Source organism: Ambystoma mexicanum, chromosome 2p, assembly GCF_040938575.1.
Source record: "Ambystoma mexicanum isolate Mex_15411 chromosome 2p, UKY_AmexF1_1, whole genome shotgun sequence".
Classification (NCBI taxonomy): domain Eukaryota; kingdom Metazoa; phylum Chordata; class Amphibia; order Caudata; family Ambystomatidae; genus Ambystoma; species Ambystoma mexicanum.
In genome coordinates, this window is record NC_090923.1 from 730,408,258 (window position 1) to 730,424,210 (window position 15,953).

Genomic DNA, 15,953 nt, shown 5'->3' on the forward strand with positions numbered 1-15,953 from the left:
TTGATGACAAAAGAAACGTGTTAATTACGCCAGGGGCGGGCTGTGGCTCGGGGAAACGGGCAGTGCTTGATCAGCAGAGCAGATTGTAGATTTGCCTCAAAACAAAATGCACCCAGGACTATGCTGCTGTTCTTTGAACTGTTAAACTCTCAAAGCGGAAGCCCCGCCCCTCAGCTCACGTTTGCAGGGCCTGGGCGGAAGGGGGTGGGGGGCCGATTAGCTAAATGACATTGCGCGCCTGCTCTGATATAACACCTGCTGCACCACAGCCAACTTGACGGTACCAGTTAGATCGTGGGATGCAGTAAGACCTACGTTCCCTGAAACGTAAAATGTAAGTCACGTGAGTCGGGTATTTTGCTATGTCCGTTCCTCTAACGTCAACACCAGCATATTCTACCTCTGGCTGTGTGCACGCTTTCTCTGCAGCTGGGTCTGATCCGTTTGGGATGTCTCTGGGTTGGGCCCGACGCTGTCCTTTCCTGGAAGATAGCTTTAGCCGCTTTTCCTCGCAGAGTAATGTGTACGGGCTGGCGGCATCTCCCGTTGCTGGTGGCGGCTACCAGCTCCTGGCAGCCACTTTGAAGGGAAAAGTATTCAGCTTCCGATACCAATACCTCAGTCAGAAGATTCGGCCTGTGGCTCGGGAGGCCACCTTCACCTACATCCCGGGTGAGAGGGGTGAACGACTTGACAACGGGCACCGATAGGGGGGTAGCATTAGGTCGCCAATCATCCGGGAAGAACACAGAAAACACAGTGTATGCAGCAAGTTCAGTACTGATTGCAAATCTATAAGCAATTACACCCCTCATGTATTTCTCCTAGGGGGTTTCACAAATAGAAGTTTTCCTTACCAAACGTCTCGAGTAATTTGCAATACGTTTACTGGCTGAACATGATGAACGTGTGCGTGGATTTACAGCTCAAGTCTTCGCTGGCAGCCGTGGGCGGATTGGGAGGTCCCTAGCGCTCTGGGCAGTATACGATTCGAGCCCACTTGAAACACTTTTAAAATTGTCCCTTCTTACATTACTCAAGCACTTTTAAACCCATTTCTAACTTGCTGTGTCAGTAGGTAATGCATCACCAGTGCTTAATTAAATAAAAAATGTGTGACAGGGCCCAAATGATCTTTGCTCACTAATGCCAGCGTGGCGGCCCTGGTTGCCCGGCTCAGTGCTAGATTGGCTCATCAGCCCATCACACTGCTGCTGCTCCATGTCACGTGTTTGGCGCTGCAACAATTGCTGTCACGGGCTAGTAGTGGGATGGATAGGGAAGGAGCGAGCACACATAGGTTGAGGGTACATATTAGTTAGATGTCCCATTTCTTTAGGTAGTGTTGCCGTGAGTGCACCAAACAACAAATTATGTTGCATTATATGTCAGAGCTGTGTTTTACTATACATGAAGCAGTGCTATAGCCAATTAAACAATGAATGCATATTTTTTCGAAGTGCGCACTTTGAGTACTAAATTACTCGGAGGAGCTGACCATTTTGAAATATTAGGAACTGGGCCTGGCAATTTGTACAGGTTAGGCTGGAGATGGAAGTGTACTATAAATCATTGGCACGCCGTACCACTAGTCCTTGTAATTTTTACAGAGCGTGCCTTTAGTTCAAAGGCTCAAGAAACGCGTCCTTGACGCTTTCTCTTTCTCCTGAGCCAAATACAGAATCGTCTCAAGCCGAACATTCAAGCACTATGCAATTTCCCAAGTCACAGTTAGGCAGACACGCACAGCGCCCGTGGCTAGGCAGGTCGCTAAAGTGAACAGGTTGCAAACACATTTATTTTATCAGTAGTAGAGCCTTTCATAAGCATGATGGAACATTTTCAACTCGGCTGACAAAACACCAGTTATCTTGCAAATCTGTGCAAGTGACAGTGAGCAACACAAGGCGCCCATTTGAAGTTTTGTTTATATCCATGATGTCTACTATCTTGATATGCAAAATAATACATTTGCTTTAAGTCGCTAATCAAATGTTTCAACATCATTAATAACAACGTGCTGGAAGTTTGTGACAAAGAATCTACATATCTGTCTTTGTTTATCACACACCTTTTTTTTCATGTCTTAACTCACTGAAAGTACTGTGGGGTTAACACGACTTTTCAGATTGGCATTATCGTGAATTCTGGGACTTATAGTTTACCAAGTCATTATAAAGAACCACTGAGTGTAGTTTAGTTTCGTTATACCGCGCGCCGAACCCTGAGGTAACTGGGCGCCAACCTGCACGCATTCAATTCCAATCTGAATAGACCAACAGTTCACATTAGTTGAAAGTGATTTTGGGTGCAGAGGAGATAGCACAACCTTGACACGAGGTTGGAAATACAATTTAGACAGAAAAAAGTATCCAAGAATGTCAGATACTCCCGTCCCCTGCACACCTTTGAGCAGAAAATTCAGCCAGTATGATTATCGATATTTTTAGAATGCATATTTAATTCTTTTAACAGGACAAACGATAGCAATGATCCAGTCAACAACGGTCCAGTAGGTTACAAATTCTTTATATTTAATGAGTCACCTGCACAAAGCATTTCGGGATTCTGTTTCCCTTCATGAAGTGTAATTTCAAGGCGTCTATAATACAATATGACATTATAATATGTAAATTTAGAATCTCATAATTATGAGCAATTACAACATAAATGTAAAAAAATCTCTTGTACTCCAAAGATTCACAGTAAATCTAAATGTTATGATATAATGCGTACACAGTTGTACACTAATAATCCTCTATTGTCCTTACATGTGCCAAATGAGAGTGGGAACATCCAGCTCAACATAGCTATGCCCCCTGTTAATTCTGTAGATAAACATTAGTTCAGGAAATCAATACTGACATTGTGTGTATCGCTTCCGACCCATATACATGATTGTCATTGCCAGCTTTACTTGATATTTATCAATGCATGTGAAGTCCAAACTATGTCTGAATCTGTCCTTGTTGGTTACTTGTTTTTATTGTGTGATTGTTGGCTAAACATGATGTTGATGCTCCAAATTGCAACATTCTGCATCTCTGAAGGGATATATGTCGGGGGCAAGAGAGGATACTCTGTAAGCAAATTATTGGTGCGATGTTGATCAATATTGAATATTAACAAAAATGTGTATATTGTGTAATGTTCTTTTTAATGCTGGTTTATGGATTTTTTATCTGAATAAACTTTGATGATGATATATATAGTCAATGAAAAAACGTTGTTAAAGGGATGTTATGGTTACACGAAAAACCTGAGAAATTCACCAGTTATGGTAAGCTAAGCAACCATAACTCACACCACCACCGTGCTTTGCTAAAACAAACACCCAGTACATGTAAGATGACATCATAATGACATCACTGATGCCATCACATATCTGGGCCACTTGTTTTTGTTCACCGACATGTGTAGGCTAGTTTTTCTTTTTATAATGATCATTTTTAAAATTGAGAAGGTGCTATATATATATATATATAAACTCTACGTTCTTGTATATTCTTAAAGTACTTCATATATAGTTTGATGTCACCTCATAATGATCACACCCGCTATCCGCCCACCGGCAGTAGGTACCCTACCGACGGAGGCTGAGGAATCTACCGTTCCCCTATCTCCTGCCAGAGCCTGACCTACAGACGACATCGAATTGCCGGGCTAAGCCGTGCTGCTTCCTCATTTTTCAACCTATACAGCCTTGGCCTTCCCTATAGTTCATAGGGTGCCCTCCAGGTCAGGATTTCATCTTGATTTTTCCAGTGCTTTTGGCCGTACTACATCGCTATGGCCGCTACAGCAATTTGGCAGTCACCAGAATGGTAACATCTACCTCCTGAGGAAGACGTTGTGTTCACTACCACTACACGTCGAAACCGGTCGAGAGATCAACCCTACAGGGATGCGATCCTTTGCACTTTTTCTTCCGATCCACTCTGACAATAGATTATTTGTGAAATTGTTTCTATTGATTGCGAACATAACAATAATGTCTGTTATTATGGGGACTAGTCATGAATTCCTTGTCTTCATAGGTTTTTAGCATGATTCCTTCGTTTTTTAGCTTTTTGGATGCATGTCACGGTATGATTTGTGTATGAATGAGTGCACTATGAATGGCAAGTATGTGTGACGTTGTTTTAGCCAATTTTAGGCATATGGTTGCTGCTGTTTTGTTGCATTCAAATGTTTAGTGTTTAATTATTTGCGATTGATTCACCATTGCCCAAATTGTTGGTATCACTTTAAATAAATTGTGATACATTTTTTCTAATATATATTCTCTGGACCTATCCTTTCTACTTTTCTACCTTATAATGCACATACATGGGGCAATAGGCAGGCCTCAAAGACACAATTCATTTGTTTACATGATAATCAACTCTAATGTTGTTGTGATTTTTTTGGTGCTGGTGTTTCTTTCTTTCTTCCTTGCTTTACCTGTATGTGATTCTAATTTGTGTGCATTATGGGGTTTTATATGCATTGTTTTGTACTAACACAAGTGTCGTAAGTTTGAAATTGTTAGCTATTTATTCAATGTTTAACATTATGCGAAACTTGGATAAGGTAGGATTTTTTATTTTGCTATTGGAAATTACCACATTAAAAATATTGTATTTTGGTACATGATGTAACCATTGCCTTTGTGTATGTATGATAATGTTCCTGTATTAACCACACTCAAATATAATGTTTGCTTTGGATTAGAACATTATTTAATACATTAAGTAGTTAATGATATATCTTTTGATCACCCCAGACAACTTTTTTACCAGCACTATAAACACTACCCCTTATAGGGACTGTTCATCAAACTTATTTTAATATGTGATGTCATCAATAAAATTTGTGATGTCATCTTTCATGTACTGGGTGTTTGTCTTAGCAGTGCACTGTGGTGGCACGAGTTATGGTTGCTTAGCTTACCATAACTGGTGAATTTCTGCCGTTTTCTCGGTTTTACTTGTAACAATAATGTCCCTTTAACAAAGTTTTTTTTTAATTTGAATTTCATGGGTTTTTATTAGTGCACCCTGATTTTGCTACAACTTACTAATTTTGTACTTACTCCAATATAGCAACATTTTTGTCCAATTTAGAAGTAGTTTCCCTTTAAAACTGTGTCTCGCCCGCCAGTTCCTGGGAATCTGTCATCCAGGTGGCCAGGACAAAACCATTGCTTTTGGAGCAATTTCCTGGGGGTGGACCAATGCGGGAGGATCACCTGGATGGGGGTCCTCGGGGAGTAGAAGTGGGACACCGGAGGGTGAGACGCAGTAGCCCCTTCCTTTTATAACACTGTTTTCCCATCCTACCAGGTAGGATACCTAGGAACTCACCCCCCCAACCCATTTACTGACATGAACACTTTTTCACAGATGGCTCACTGTGACAGAAAACGGACTAACACCCGAGCCGTATACCTTACATGTCCCAACACAAGTGTCCGGCAGAGTCAGGCAATTACTGATAATTATACACCCCTGTCTTCTATCCCACTTCCACACACGGATAAAAGGCGGAGCACAAAAGCATACTTTGAGCAAGGCAAAACACATGGGGAAGCAGCAGTTCCGAGATGGCAGTTTAATACGAGGATAAAGGCGGCAAGACCAGAAAGGGTTAAAAGGAGGGAATGGCCCGTGGCCTTTTCAGAGGCAAAAAAACGCTACTATCACAAGCCCTCGAGAATAAGAAACATAAGACCGGGAATTGAAGCTGAAGCAAAGTGCATTGTATGTCGAAGGTACCTGGGGGCTCTCCTGCATCAATAGCCGACCGAGGTGAGGAGGAGCGATTGCCACCGTCGTATTGTCTTTGGCTCCTACAACAAAGCAGCTCCAGTAAAGTCAGCACAGCCAGTGAGTTGGGGAGACTGATAGCAGACCGGTCTGTGTTAGAGCCAAGGTTGCAAGCGGCAACATTGTATGAAGAAATCTGCAAAGGACATAGTGATGGTGTATGTAATGAGCGACGCAAATATAATTGAATATCCAAGGAGTGACTAAACTTTTGAAACCAAGGTAGATGCCATATACAGAGTGTCCAGTGAAGGTCTCTTTTAGGTATCCAAATTAGAGTGTAAAATTGTGAAATCGAAGTGGTCCTGCAATGGGCCAAGCGAAACCCTGTGCGCATTCGAAAGTCTTTCATAGCTAATACGAACTGAAATTGGTCCGAGCCCGGCTGTGGGAGACTAATTGTGTAAAAGGGATCTGAGCCCGGATGCGGGAGACCCGGGGTGATCCGTGAGTTACCCGAGAAAAAATATTCTATAAGCATTGGAGCAGAGGATCTGACCCTGGAAGAGGGGGATCCAAACTAAAGATTATGGTAGAAAAGGGACCTGAGCCCGACTGAGGGAGATCCAGGGTGAAGAGGGAATCCCACGACTTGAATGTTTGTAAAGGAAGTCTTCGTTGTTTTGGTACATCGGGCCATCTGAATCAAGAGACTTTGATAACTTAAGAGACTTGGGCACAGAAGGCCCTGATGTTGATCATGGAACTGTGTCCTCGTGCCGAAGAAGCCCAAGAGTGTGCTATGCTCGTGTGAACTGCCTTGTCCCATGCTGAAAACGTGGGGAAAGGAGGCCAATGGCCTGAACATCCTGACTTATCATTTTGTGAACACTTCTTTTTCATGAACACTTCCCGATGCTATTTGTAAATTAGCAATAAGGATTGGCAATATGTTTTTTAGTATAGGCCCTTTTTTGTTTTGACGACACTCCACTAGGAATGCTTTATTATATGATGATCGTAGCTTGCTCTCATCTTTAGATTTAAGTTTAGATAGGCGTTTATCACATCCTTGATACACTTCAATAAACACCCTTGAACTGTGCTCACTTGTGTCTGTCTTACTTTGATACCATGCCTTCCTTACAAAACTCTGCCATTCCCCATCTTCCAGCCTAATTTTTAACCATTCTGTTCACTTTTGGCAACTTTCTCCACCGCTTTTATGTTCGCAAATTTGTGACATCATTGCGGATTATCTGGACAGTGTCACGTGACCACGCGCTAGCGCGGAATGATGGCATGTCCGCGTACGGGTCCGTGCTTCGCGACCAGTTCGAAACTGAATTTTTCAGCTCATCTAGAAACTTTAAAGCTCAAAATGTACCCTTGCACAGCTCCTAGACCTATTCTTACTCATTGTCCATTAACAATATAGCACACAGCACATATTGGAAGAATATTAGGAAAACTGCTGTTTATATTAAAAATGGCATCAGCTATTGCCATCCCTCCTCCCCAAGAGCCACCACCCCCACCAGCTGTAGGACCTACACAACGAAAGAAGCGCAGTACTTCAAAAGACAAGACTAACAGGAAGATGAGGTAAAAGAAGTGCCTACCTCTAGCACCCAGAGAGAATCATGGGTGTGGCAGTTCTTTACCACTGTTGGAAATGTACCAAAGTGAAATCGAATAGGAGAGTGACCCCTGTTCACCTCAGCGTTGGGTTATTCAATAAGTAACTCTTGTCGTAATGAAGCAGTCTTCAAAACCATTCTTGATGCTATATTTATTGTTAGAAGTCAGCTAACGTGATTCGGCTCTCTAGGGTCTTTCTCAACGCATGTGGATTGTGGTCCACTCATTGCTGCGAGGTTGTGGAAATGAGTCCGGCATCCAATTCCAATATCTTGTCCTGCTATGGTTGCAAATAAGGGTGGGTAATTATTTCAAGGGGTGGCCTGGTGCCCATGTGGGCACCTAGTTAGCATTGTCTCTAAGTGTATGCAGGATAGTCATGGCGATCTGTTGATGCAATCCTGTGCAGCACTTTGGGCTGTAGCCACGGACAGAATTTATTTTCCCATTCAAGCCTATCCAGATTTTGAAAAGCGTCACCACATAGCCAATCCCTGGTAGCCATGCCCACTTTAACCCCATTGTCAGTCCCTCGTGGTCATGGCCAGTAGCAAGATTATCTGAGCCATGACTGAGACAATCTGGCCACGGCCCATGGCCACCTGCTATACCTCAGTCTCCAAAGGTGTATCACTACCTACATTATGAAATGCGGACACGTTTGCAAAACCATGCTTTCAAGTCCTTGCCAATGCTCCTTGCACCACTTTCCTGCAAATCCATCCATGTTTCATTTTTTGAAAAGTGTCAAAATGTACGTACATATAATAGTCATAGCTCAAGGTTTGTGTCACGACCCTCGCCCAAAACCCCCTCTGGCAAACCCATTGGCCAGGTGGAGTCAGGACTCTGGCCTCTAGAGCCAGGCTCATACACCATGAGAAACATGTGCTTGGGAAATACTCATTGTGTTGCCAGCCAACAAGAACCAAGCTATGCGGTCTAGTGTTTTGGGTGTGGTAGCCTAGGGACTACTTTACCTGGACTATTTTGTTGGGGCTATTTAAACCACACCCAAGCAAGACAACACGCTTCGTGTTAGTTTGCAGCTTGCATCGTGACGCTCACCGTGTCCAGCTATTCCCTCAGAGAAGCAGAACCTGCAAGGAGACAAAAGGAACATCATTAGCAGCAGCATCTTACCTGCAGTCTTCATCTTTAACCACTCGCAGCTTCTGAGAACAGCTTCCTTGAATCAGCACGCCTCCCGGACAGTACGACCTGAAAGAGGAAGATGGAGGCAACATTAAAGAAAGCAGTAGAGACATTTGTAAATTACGAACTGCTCAAAAGGCTTACCTGGCTGGTCGCCTCACGGCTGGCACCATTCCGGACATTCTTCGCGCTGAAGGACACCTCGACCTACAAGGAAGGAAAACAAAGGTTAGCAAAGGCAAGACTGCAGCGCTGCGCATAGCGCTTACTTACCGCATCATATCGCTCTTAATGCGCCACCATTTACCAGCGGGGCTCAACCAAGCCAGTTCGCCGCGCTGAAGCTCCACATACCCAAGGGAGGAAAAAGAGACCCTGTAAACAAAGAAAGGCATGCAGGATAGCAACAAAACTAAAGAACAGCAATAAGACCTACCTGAACAATATCAAACGGGCCGGCATCAGTGAAGTAACTGGACCGCACACGCCCATAAAAGCCAACGTGCCCCTGCAAAGAAGGCAGGACGGAGAGCATGCTTAATTCTACCACCAGGTGAGGAGAGGGCCCAGAGGGGCTGAAATCATACGGGGGTGGAGGGAGGATACTTACCCCGGTTGGTCAGTCTTGAACACAGTCCTCCTGTATTTTCAGGCAGAACCTTCCCGCAGACCACATCTGGGCAAAGTTGAGAAGCATACCAGCGAGTAACCCGGCTGGGTGGCGTCCCTGTGGATAACAGGTGAGCATAACAGTTTGGGCTATAATTTTCTTAAATCTTTTATTCACATTCGTCAAACGACAACTAAGTTGTTATAACACATCTAGAAATGTTAAACACCCCCCCCCCCCTCATCACAAAATCCCATCAAACTTTGCAAAAACATTAAAATCTGGTTCGTAAATCCTTTTGCAGACCTTTTGTGCAGATTTGTGAAACGGCACCAATGTATAAATATAACATTTTGGGACTCCCCCTTGGCAAAACAGCACCAAACATTGTAGACCATTCAAGGTCCCGTCTAGAATGTTAACACAATATTTCATAGTTTCATTGATTGGCGCTAAAGTTATACGCCATCCAAAATCTGCTTTTCACCAACCTTGTAATGAAAAAATATGTATGGATGTCCCCGAAGATCTGAGATGCTCGCGGACATAGGGCTATCTGCAGGCAGTCTGTGGAAAAACCGCCTGTTTTTTGGCTTTTTATGGACATATCCCATCCCATTCTCATCACCCCTCACCTCCGCAGAGATTGTTTCATTAGTTTGACAAGCGCAATGTTGTGTTTTTTAAATCTGTTTTTACCGCGATGTTCACAGACAATGGGCGCTGTCCGCGATCCAACATGGCGGGTGTTTCCCAAAAATGTGACACATCTCATGCTTTTCACTATTGAATCAGAGTGTGCGACCAATCGCACAGCTATTAAGCCACTCTCTGGACCAATCCGTGGCCCGTCCGCGGAAGGAACAGGGAAGTGGTCCGCAGACCGAACCCAGATATCACTAATTATTTTTTTTACCTACTGAATGGATTTACACCAAATTTACAGAAGCACGCTTTTGGAACTACAGCCACCCATGGCGCAAATTTGCGGATAATCTGTCCAGCGGTTTGGGCTGTAGGCGTGAGCAAAATTATTTTTCCATTGTGTCTATGGGGAAAAACCACACATTTTGGAACCCCCCCCCCCCCCTGCACAAAACCGCTCCAAAATTCACAGACTCAATCTGACGGGGCCATGTACTTTTTTTGCGAAGTTTCTTGAGGATTTATCTGGGGGGTGGGGGGGGCTGAGTTGTAAACCACCCAAAAAGTGCTTTTCCTATGGGTTGAGCTACTGCAGGCCCTGTAATATATACGGTATAGTGACATTATATATATATATATATATATATATATATATATATATATATATATATATATATATATATATATAAAATGTCACTATACCGTGTTGCTTTTGTGAGAAACCAGAAGGTGTCTCACCCACTAGTCCCCGGGGATCTCTCTCAGGTGGCCAGGGCACGGCCAATGCCTTTGGATCCACACCAGGGGGTGGACCAGTGCGGAAGGATCACCTGGGTGAGGGGTCTTCAAGGAGTGGAACACAGGATGGCGAGACGCGGTATCCCTCCTCCTGTAACACCTTTACCCCATCCTACCAGGTAGTCTACATGGGCACTTTACCCCCTCCTGCCCCATCACCCTTCAATAACACTTCCACACGGACAGCCCGATCTGGGAGAAAACAGACTCGCACCCAAGCAGTATACCTGACATGTCCCACTATAATGGTCAGGCGAGGTTAGGCAATTATTGGCAACTACTCACACCTGACTTCCATTAAACTTCCCCAAATGGATAAAAGGCGGAGCACGAGAACACACTCTGAGCGAGGCAAAGCACACGAAGGAGCAGCAGTTTCGAGAAGGCAGCTGAACGAGGGGAGAAAACAGCAAACTAAGAAGGGTTCTCAAGGAGGGATATACCATTGACCTTTCCGAAAGGAAACTGTTACTTTCAAAAACCTTGTAAATCGGAAAACATAAGGCCCAAAAACCAAGCTAATGAATCCTTCATTGTGTGTCGGAGATACCAGAGGCCGTCCTGCGTAGCTGACCAAGTTGGGGAGGAGCAGCAGCTGTCGTGGTATTGTCCTTGGCTCCAAGAATAAAGTCGGTCCAGAGACATCAACACAGCTGGTGAGTTGGGGAGGTCAGGGTTGCAAGCAGCAACATTTTATAATGAGCACAGGAATGAACATTGTTAAACGCTTGTGATGAAAGACGCGAGTAAAGCTAAATTACTGATGAATGTTTGAGGAGGAAAGATACGATACCATTGACAGTGGACCCGCGCCGCGTGGTGCTCAATCGAATGTGTCTGTCAAGATATCCAACCAAGAAGTGGCAGAAACGAAATTGAGAACAGTATGTGACGTGAATCGAAGTCGTCCTGCAATGGTTAAGCAAAACCCATCACACATGATCTGATAGTTTATTTATATAGCGCCTATAGACAATGTTTTTCAAAGTGCTTTAAGGCAAGGGAGGGAGCAAGGGAAAATACAATGACATTCTTACTGGCCGTTAACAGGAAGGATGTGAAATTAACTATCGTACTCGGCCTGGCGGCATTTCAGATGGTGCAAGAGCTGAGACATAGATAAGGAAGGGAGGGGGAGAGTAGCAAGGAAATGGAAACAGACACGCGACTACTGTACTAGGCCTGATGACATTTCTGGTAGAGCCAGAAAAAACAAAAGGTGAGGGAGAGGGGTGCAGAAAGGGAGGGGAGGAACAAAACAAGCGACGATCGTACTTGGCCTGACGACATTTTAGATGGTGCTGGAGGGGCGGGGGTACAGTTAGGGGACGGGGAAGGAGACAGACAAGGTTGCATCATCCTAGGTCCAGGGACAATTCTGCTAGAGTAAGTGCATAGAGGAAAGTAATGGGAGGAGGGGAGGAGATCGGAAAAGGGAGAGGAAGATGGGGCATAGAGTAAGCAGTCAAAAAGAGTGGAGAAGCAAGAGGGGAGAGCGAATACAATTGCAGAAGTCAGTAGTAACGCATAACATTGCAACCCTGGATAGAAGATGAAGATGGGAACAGCATGATTCAGGGCCACCATGAGAAAGGATGACGCACCGTGAATCAATGGAGTCCATAAAAGTCAAATCCAGCATTGGCCACAAGACAGTGAGGGTGAAACCAGAATGTATCAGGACAGACTCCTGCAGAAGTAGGCTAGATGGGGTTGAGGGTGAGCAGGGTAGAAGAGTCAAGCAAAACAGGCAACATCTGTTGATATCAAGAGAAAAACACAGGAAGTGCGATTGCATGGTCTGAGCCCGAGGAGAACAAGTGTGAATATTGTGCTAAAAGGGATCCAAGCCTGAACGAGGGAGATCCATGGTCCGAGCCTGAACGAGGAAGACCAGTTGGGAACATTGTGGTAAAAAGGGGTCCAAGCCTGAAGGAGAGAGACCCATGACAAATATTAGAAATGAAAAACTTGTACATGTGAAAGCCCTGATAAGAAAGGATGTTTGGTGCTTTTTTGTTGCGACAGGCCCTCTGCAGTAAGAGACTGTTATTGGAAAAGAAGCGTTGACAAAAGGCCCTGAGACCTTTGCTCCGAAATGTTCCTTGTGGCAGAGAAGCCGGAGTGTTTGCGAAGTTTGAATGTACCGCCTTGTCCCGTGGGGAAGGGACGCCAACTGCTCATCTATGCTGACATATTATTTCTTGAACCCTTTCCTGGTTGCCTACACAATTGTTCCACACCCTGGGGAGGTAGGACTGGCAGTAGGTTTATTAGTATAGGAGGTTCTTATTTTGACCAGACTCCACTAGGACTGCGTTCTTTTTACTTTGATGTTTGTAGCTTGCTCCTAACCTTAGAATTAGGGTTAGATAGGCATTCATCCAATCCTTTGAAGTTCAATAAACATCCTTGAACTGTGATCACTTGTGTCTGTCTTCACTGTTTGATATCATGCCTTCTTTACACTTGCCATTAACGCACACGATTCGATAGCTATTGGGTCCTACATCATTTGCTTGCGTTAAAGGCAAGCACCGTTGACATACAGCATCTTGTCTATCTTCTGCAACATGCCATTGTTGTACTAATATGATCGCTTATTTATCTAGAACGCAGTCCTCCACACTAGAATCTATGACCCGTCAGTCTGTGTTTACCTTTGGACTACATTTCTCTATTTCCTTAGCATCTGACCCAAACATTGCCGATGGTGGCCATGGTACATATTTTGCATTTTTATCATTTACGAATGAACAGCCTTTTTCCGTTTAGGAATCATGCTATCTCTTATGTTCTCTTAATCTATTTTCCTCATAATCCCAGCCTCCATGCTATCTATCATGCATTGTTTATTTCCAAGGCACACATTCGAATAGGGCACCGTTCTTCTTACTTTTTCTTCCATAGACAAGTCTGTTGTTTACTTTTACTTCCGTTTCTATGGTTTGCCTACACACTAGAGAGACGGTCCGTTTTCCATAACACTCACTGGTGCCATGGAAACGTATTGTATACCCGCGGATAGTCTTAGTCTCCTGTTTGCGAATGAGGAAACGGATCGAGTGCTACGCTCGCTCATCACGAAGGTAGATACCGAACTTTTAGTCCCCTGTGGCTTATTTTCTCCAGATTTAGCGCACAAGACTACATTCTATGACAAGACTGGAGGCGAGCATTATGCTTCATCTTCTTTATTTACTACTCCTCAGAAGTTTCAACAAACATATAAAACTTTAAAAGTATCCAACAGTGACTTTTCCATCCAAACTACAAGTCCCATAGTCTCTGTAGTCCATCTCCATTCAGCCCAGCTATGACACATCCTGTCCCTGGGATCCTCCTCTTCTTTTACTGCTCTTCAAGCAGATAAGTACTATTTTCACTCCTCCGTTTACTGTATATATGCTTTAGTATAGACAGACTGGGGAGAGGGGCTGCATAGGAAATATATATATATATTTTACATAGCCAGAGCGAGCAAAATTATATATGCTAGCGAGCCAGCAGGCTCGTATATAGCGGGGATTGTGCAATACGTGGGTACGCGATAAGCAAGTCAGTACCTTCATAGGAGCAGCTACGGCGTTGAGAGAGGTCGCGGACAGCAGGTGAGCGCGCGTACCAATTCGCGAGATGGGCCGCCCTGTGCCGTATTCCTGGCACTCGTGGTGGGGGGGTCTCCGGCAAGCATTGCGGGACACATAGCCGGCGCCGCAGGCCCCCTCCTGTGGGGAGGCGGAGCGTAGGTGCTCGGAGCGCTCCGGCCCACACCTTCTGGGCAGCGGAGCCAGAGCGCACGAGCAAGCGAGCGGATGTCGCATTACGAAGCGAAGGAGGAGAGAACAGGAAGCCCGGCCTGGCAGTGATACTTAAGAGCATAACTAACTAGTTTCCTGAGCACTACTGAGGCCTGGAAGACGAGCAATGCGCCGCACAGGAGCAGCAACTGCCTATTAAGGCTACAGCCCGTAGGGAAGAGGAGATCACTCTTCCCACAGCAGCAGGTGCTTCTAGTCTGCAGGACTGATTAAAAGATACGAGTCTCACACGATCAGCCTATAGTAGGCACAGAGATCATTACAGTCTGGTGCAGCCACAGAAAAAGAAAAAGAGAACATTTTTTCAAGATAATAAAAGAACACTGAGGCATCGAACAAGGAGCAGTGGGCGTGCTTAGACACCTGATTCGGGTACAAAGCACACAGCACAGTTCAGAGAATATCAGAATTTGAGTGGAGCGAAGGACAGCCTCTGGACCTCGCTGCCAGCTTCAAGGAAGTGCTGGGGAGCTCCCTAGTCGATGCAGTGGCGCAAGGGTTGAGGCCCCTACAAGAAAGGCTGGAGACACTTGAAGCAATGTTGACTCAGCCGATTGAGAGCACCAAAGAGACTGAGCGCACACCCACAGGACCCGTAGACTAAGGGTCAAAGGGGAGTAAAGGGGCCCGAAAGAGGAAATCCTCTGATGACCCCCAGGGCCCATTGGACGGGGCGAGAGAGAAGGCCCCAGAGGTAGCCGAAGCCTTTGCTAAGCTTAAGGAAGCTTACCTACAGCGTCAGGCAGTGCCAGACCTCATGATAACACTCCTGGGGAAGATAACACTGTAGATGACCCAGGCTCGGAAGAGGAGCCAGCAGAGGACCTTTCCTCGGAAGAGGAAGTAGCAGAGGAGGAATGGGCAAAGCCCAGAGGGGGTCAGAGATCCCAAAAGGAGAAACACCTCGAAGTTACAGGAGGACACGTTTGACCCGGATAGTATCTGGATTCCAAGATCCACTGAGTGGCAACCATCCCCTAGAGCGGCGCAATACATGACCGTATGATTGCGTAAGGCCCTCGACAAGGATGTGAGGCAACGCCTGCAAGCAGAATGCCCTCGTCCAGACCTCCCCGGGAAGGTGGCAGATCCCAAAATGTTGACATTTGTTTCTAAAACCAGCAAGGATCCTCGCAAGGGGATTGACAGATCTTGGAGGAGCTGCCAAGAGAAAGTGTTGGATTTGTCAGGGCCTCTAGCGAAGATCATGGATCTAGCTGAGAGAGCCAAGGATACAGGGGAAGTATCGGGCATTGGCAGGTTGGGCACAAAGAGAAGTGTGCCTTCTAGGAAACGCTAACTGCGCCATTGCATCCGAGAGAAGGAGAGGATTGCTGCTCAAAATGGAACCGAAGCTGAGCAATCTCGCATCTTACAAAGCCGGAGAAGCAGCCCAGGGGCTTCTATTTGGGGAGACCTTTGGGAAGGAGATGGGCCGTTTCGTCGGCACCTACCCCTCTCTAGAAAAAGCAAAACCCTCCATCCGAAAGATTTTCCCGAACATAGTTTATGGCGGGACCGGCTGCTTCAGGGGTC

At 45.2% G+C, this 15,953-nt stretch overlaps 1 protein-coding gene across 1 annotated transcript in view; it reads left to right on the plus strand.

Annotated features, from left to right (window-relative positions):
• The first annotated feature begins 370 nt into the window (after positions 1 to 370).
• KPTN (kaptin, actin binding protein) overlaps positions 371 to 15,953 on the plus strand; it is a 424,265-nt gene continuing 408,682 nt past the window's right edge. The window contains exon 1 of the mRNA XM_069644343.1: positions 371 to 672. Coding sequence (XP_069500444.1) covers positions 450 to 672 — 223 coding nt within the window. The 5' untranslated portion in view covers positions 371 to 449. The remainder of the gene's footprint in view (positions 673 to 15,953) is intronic.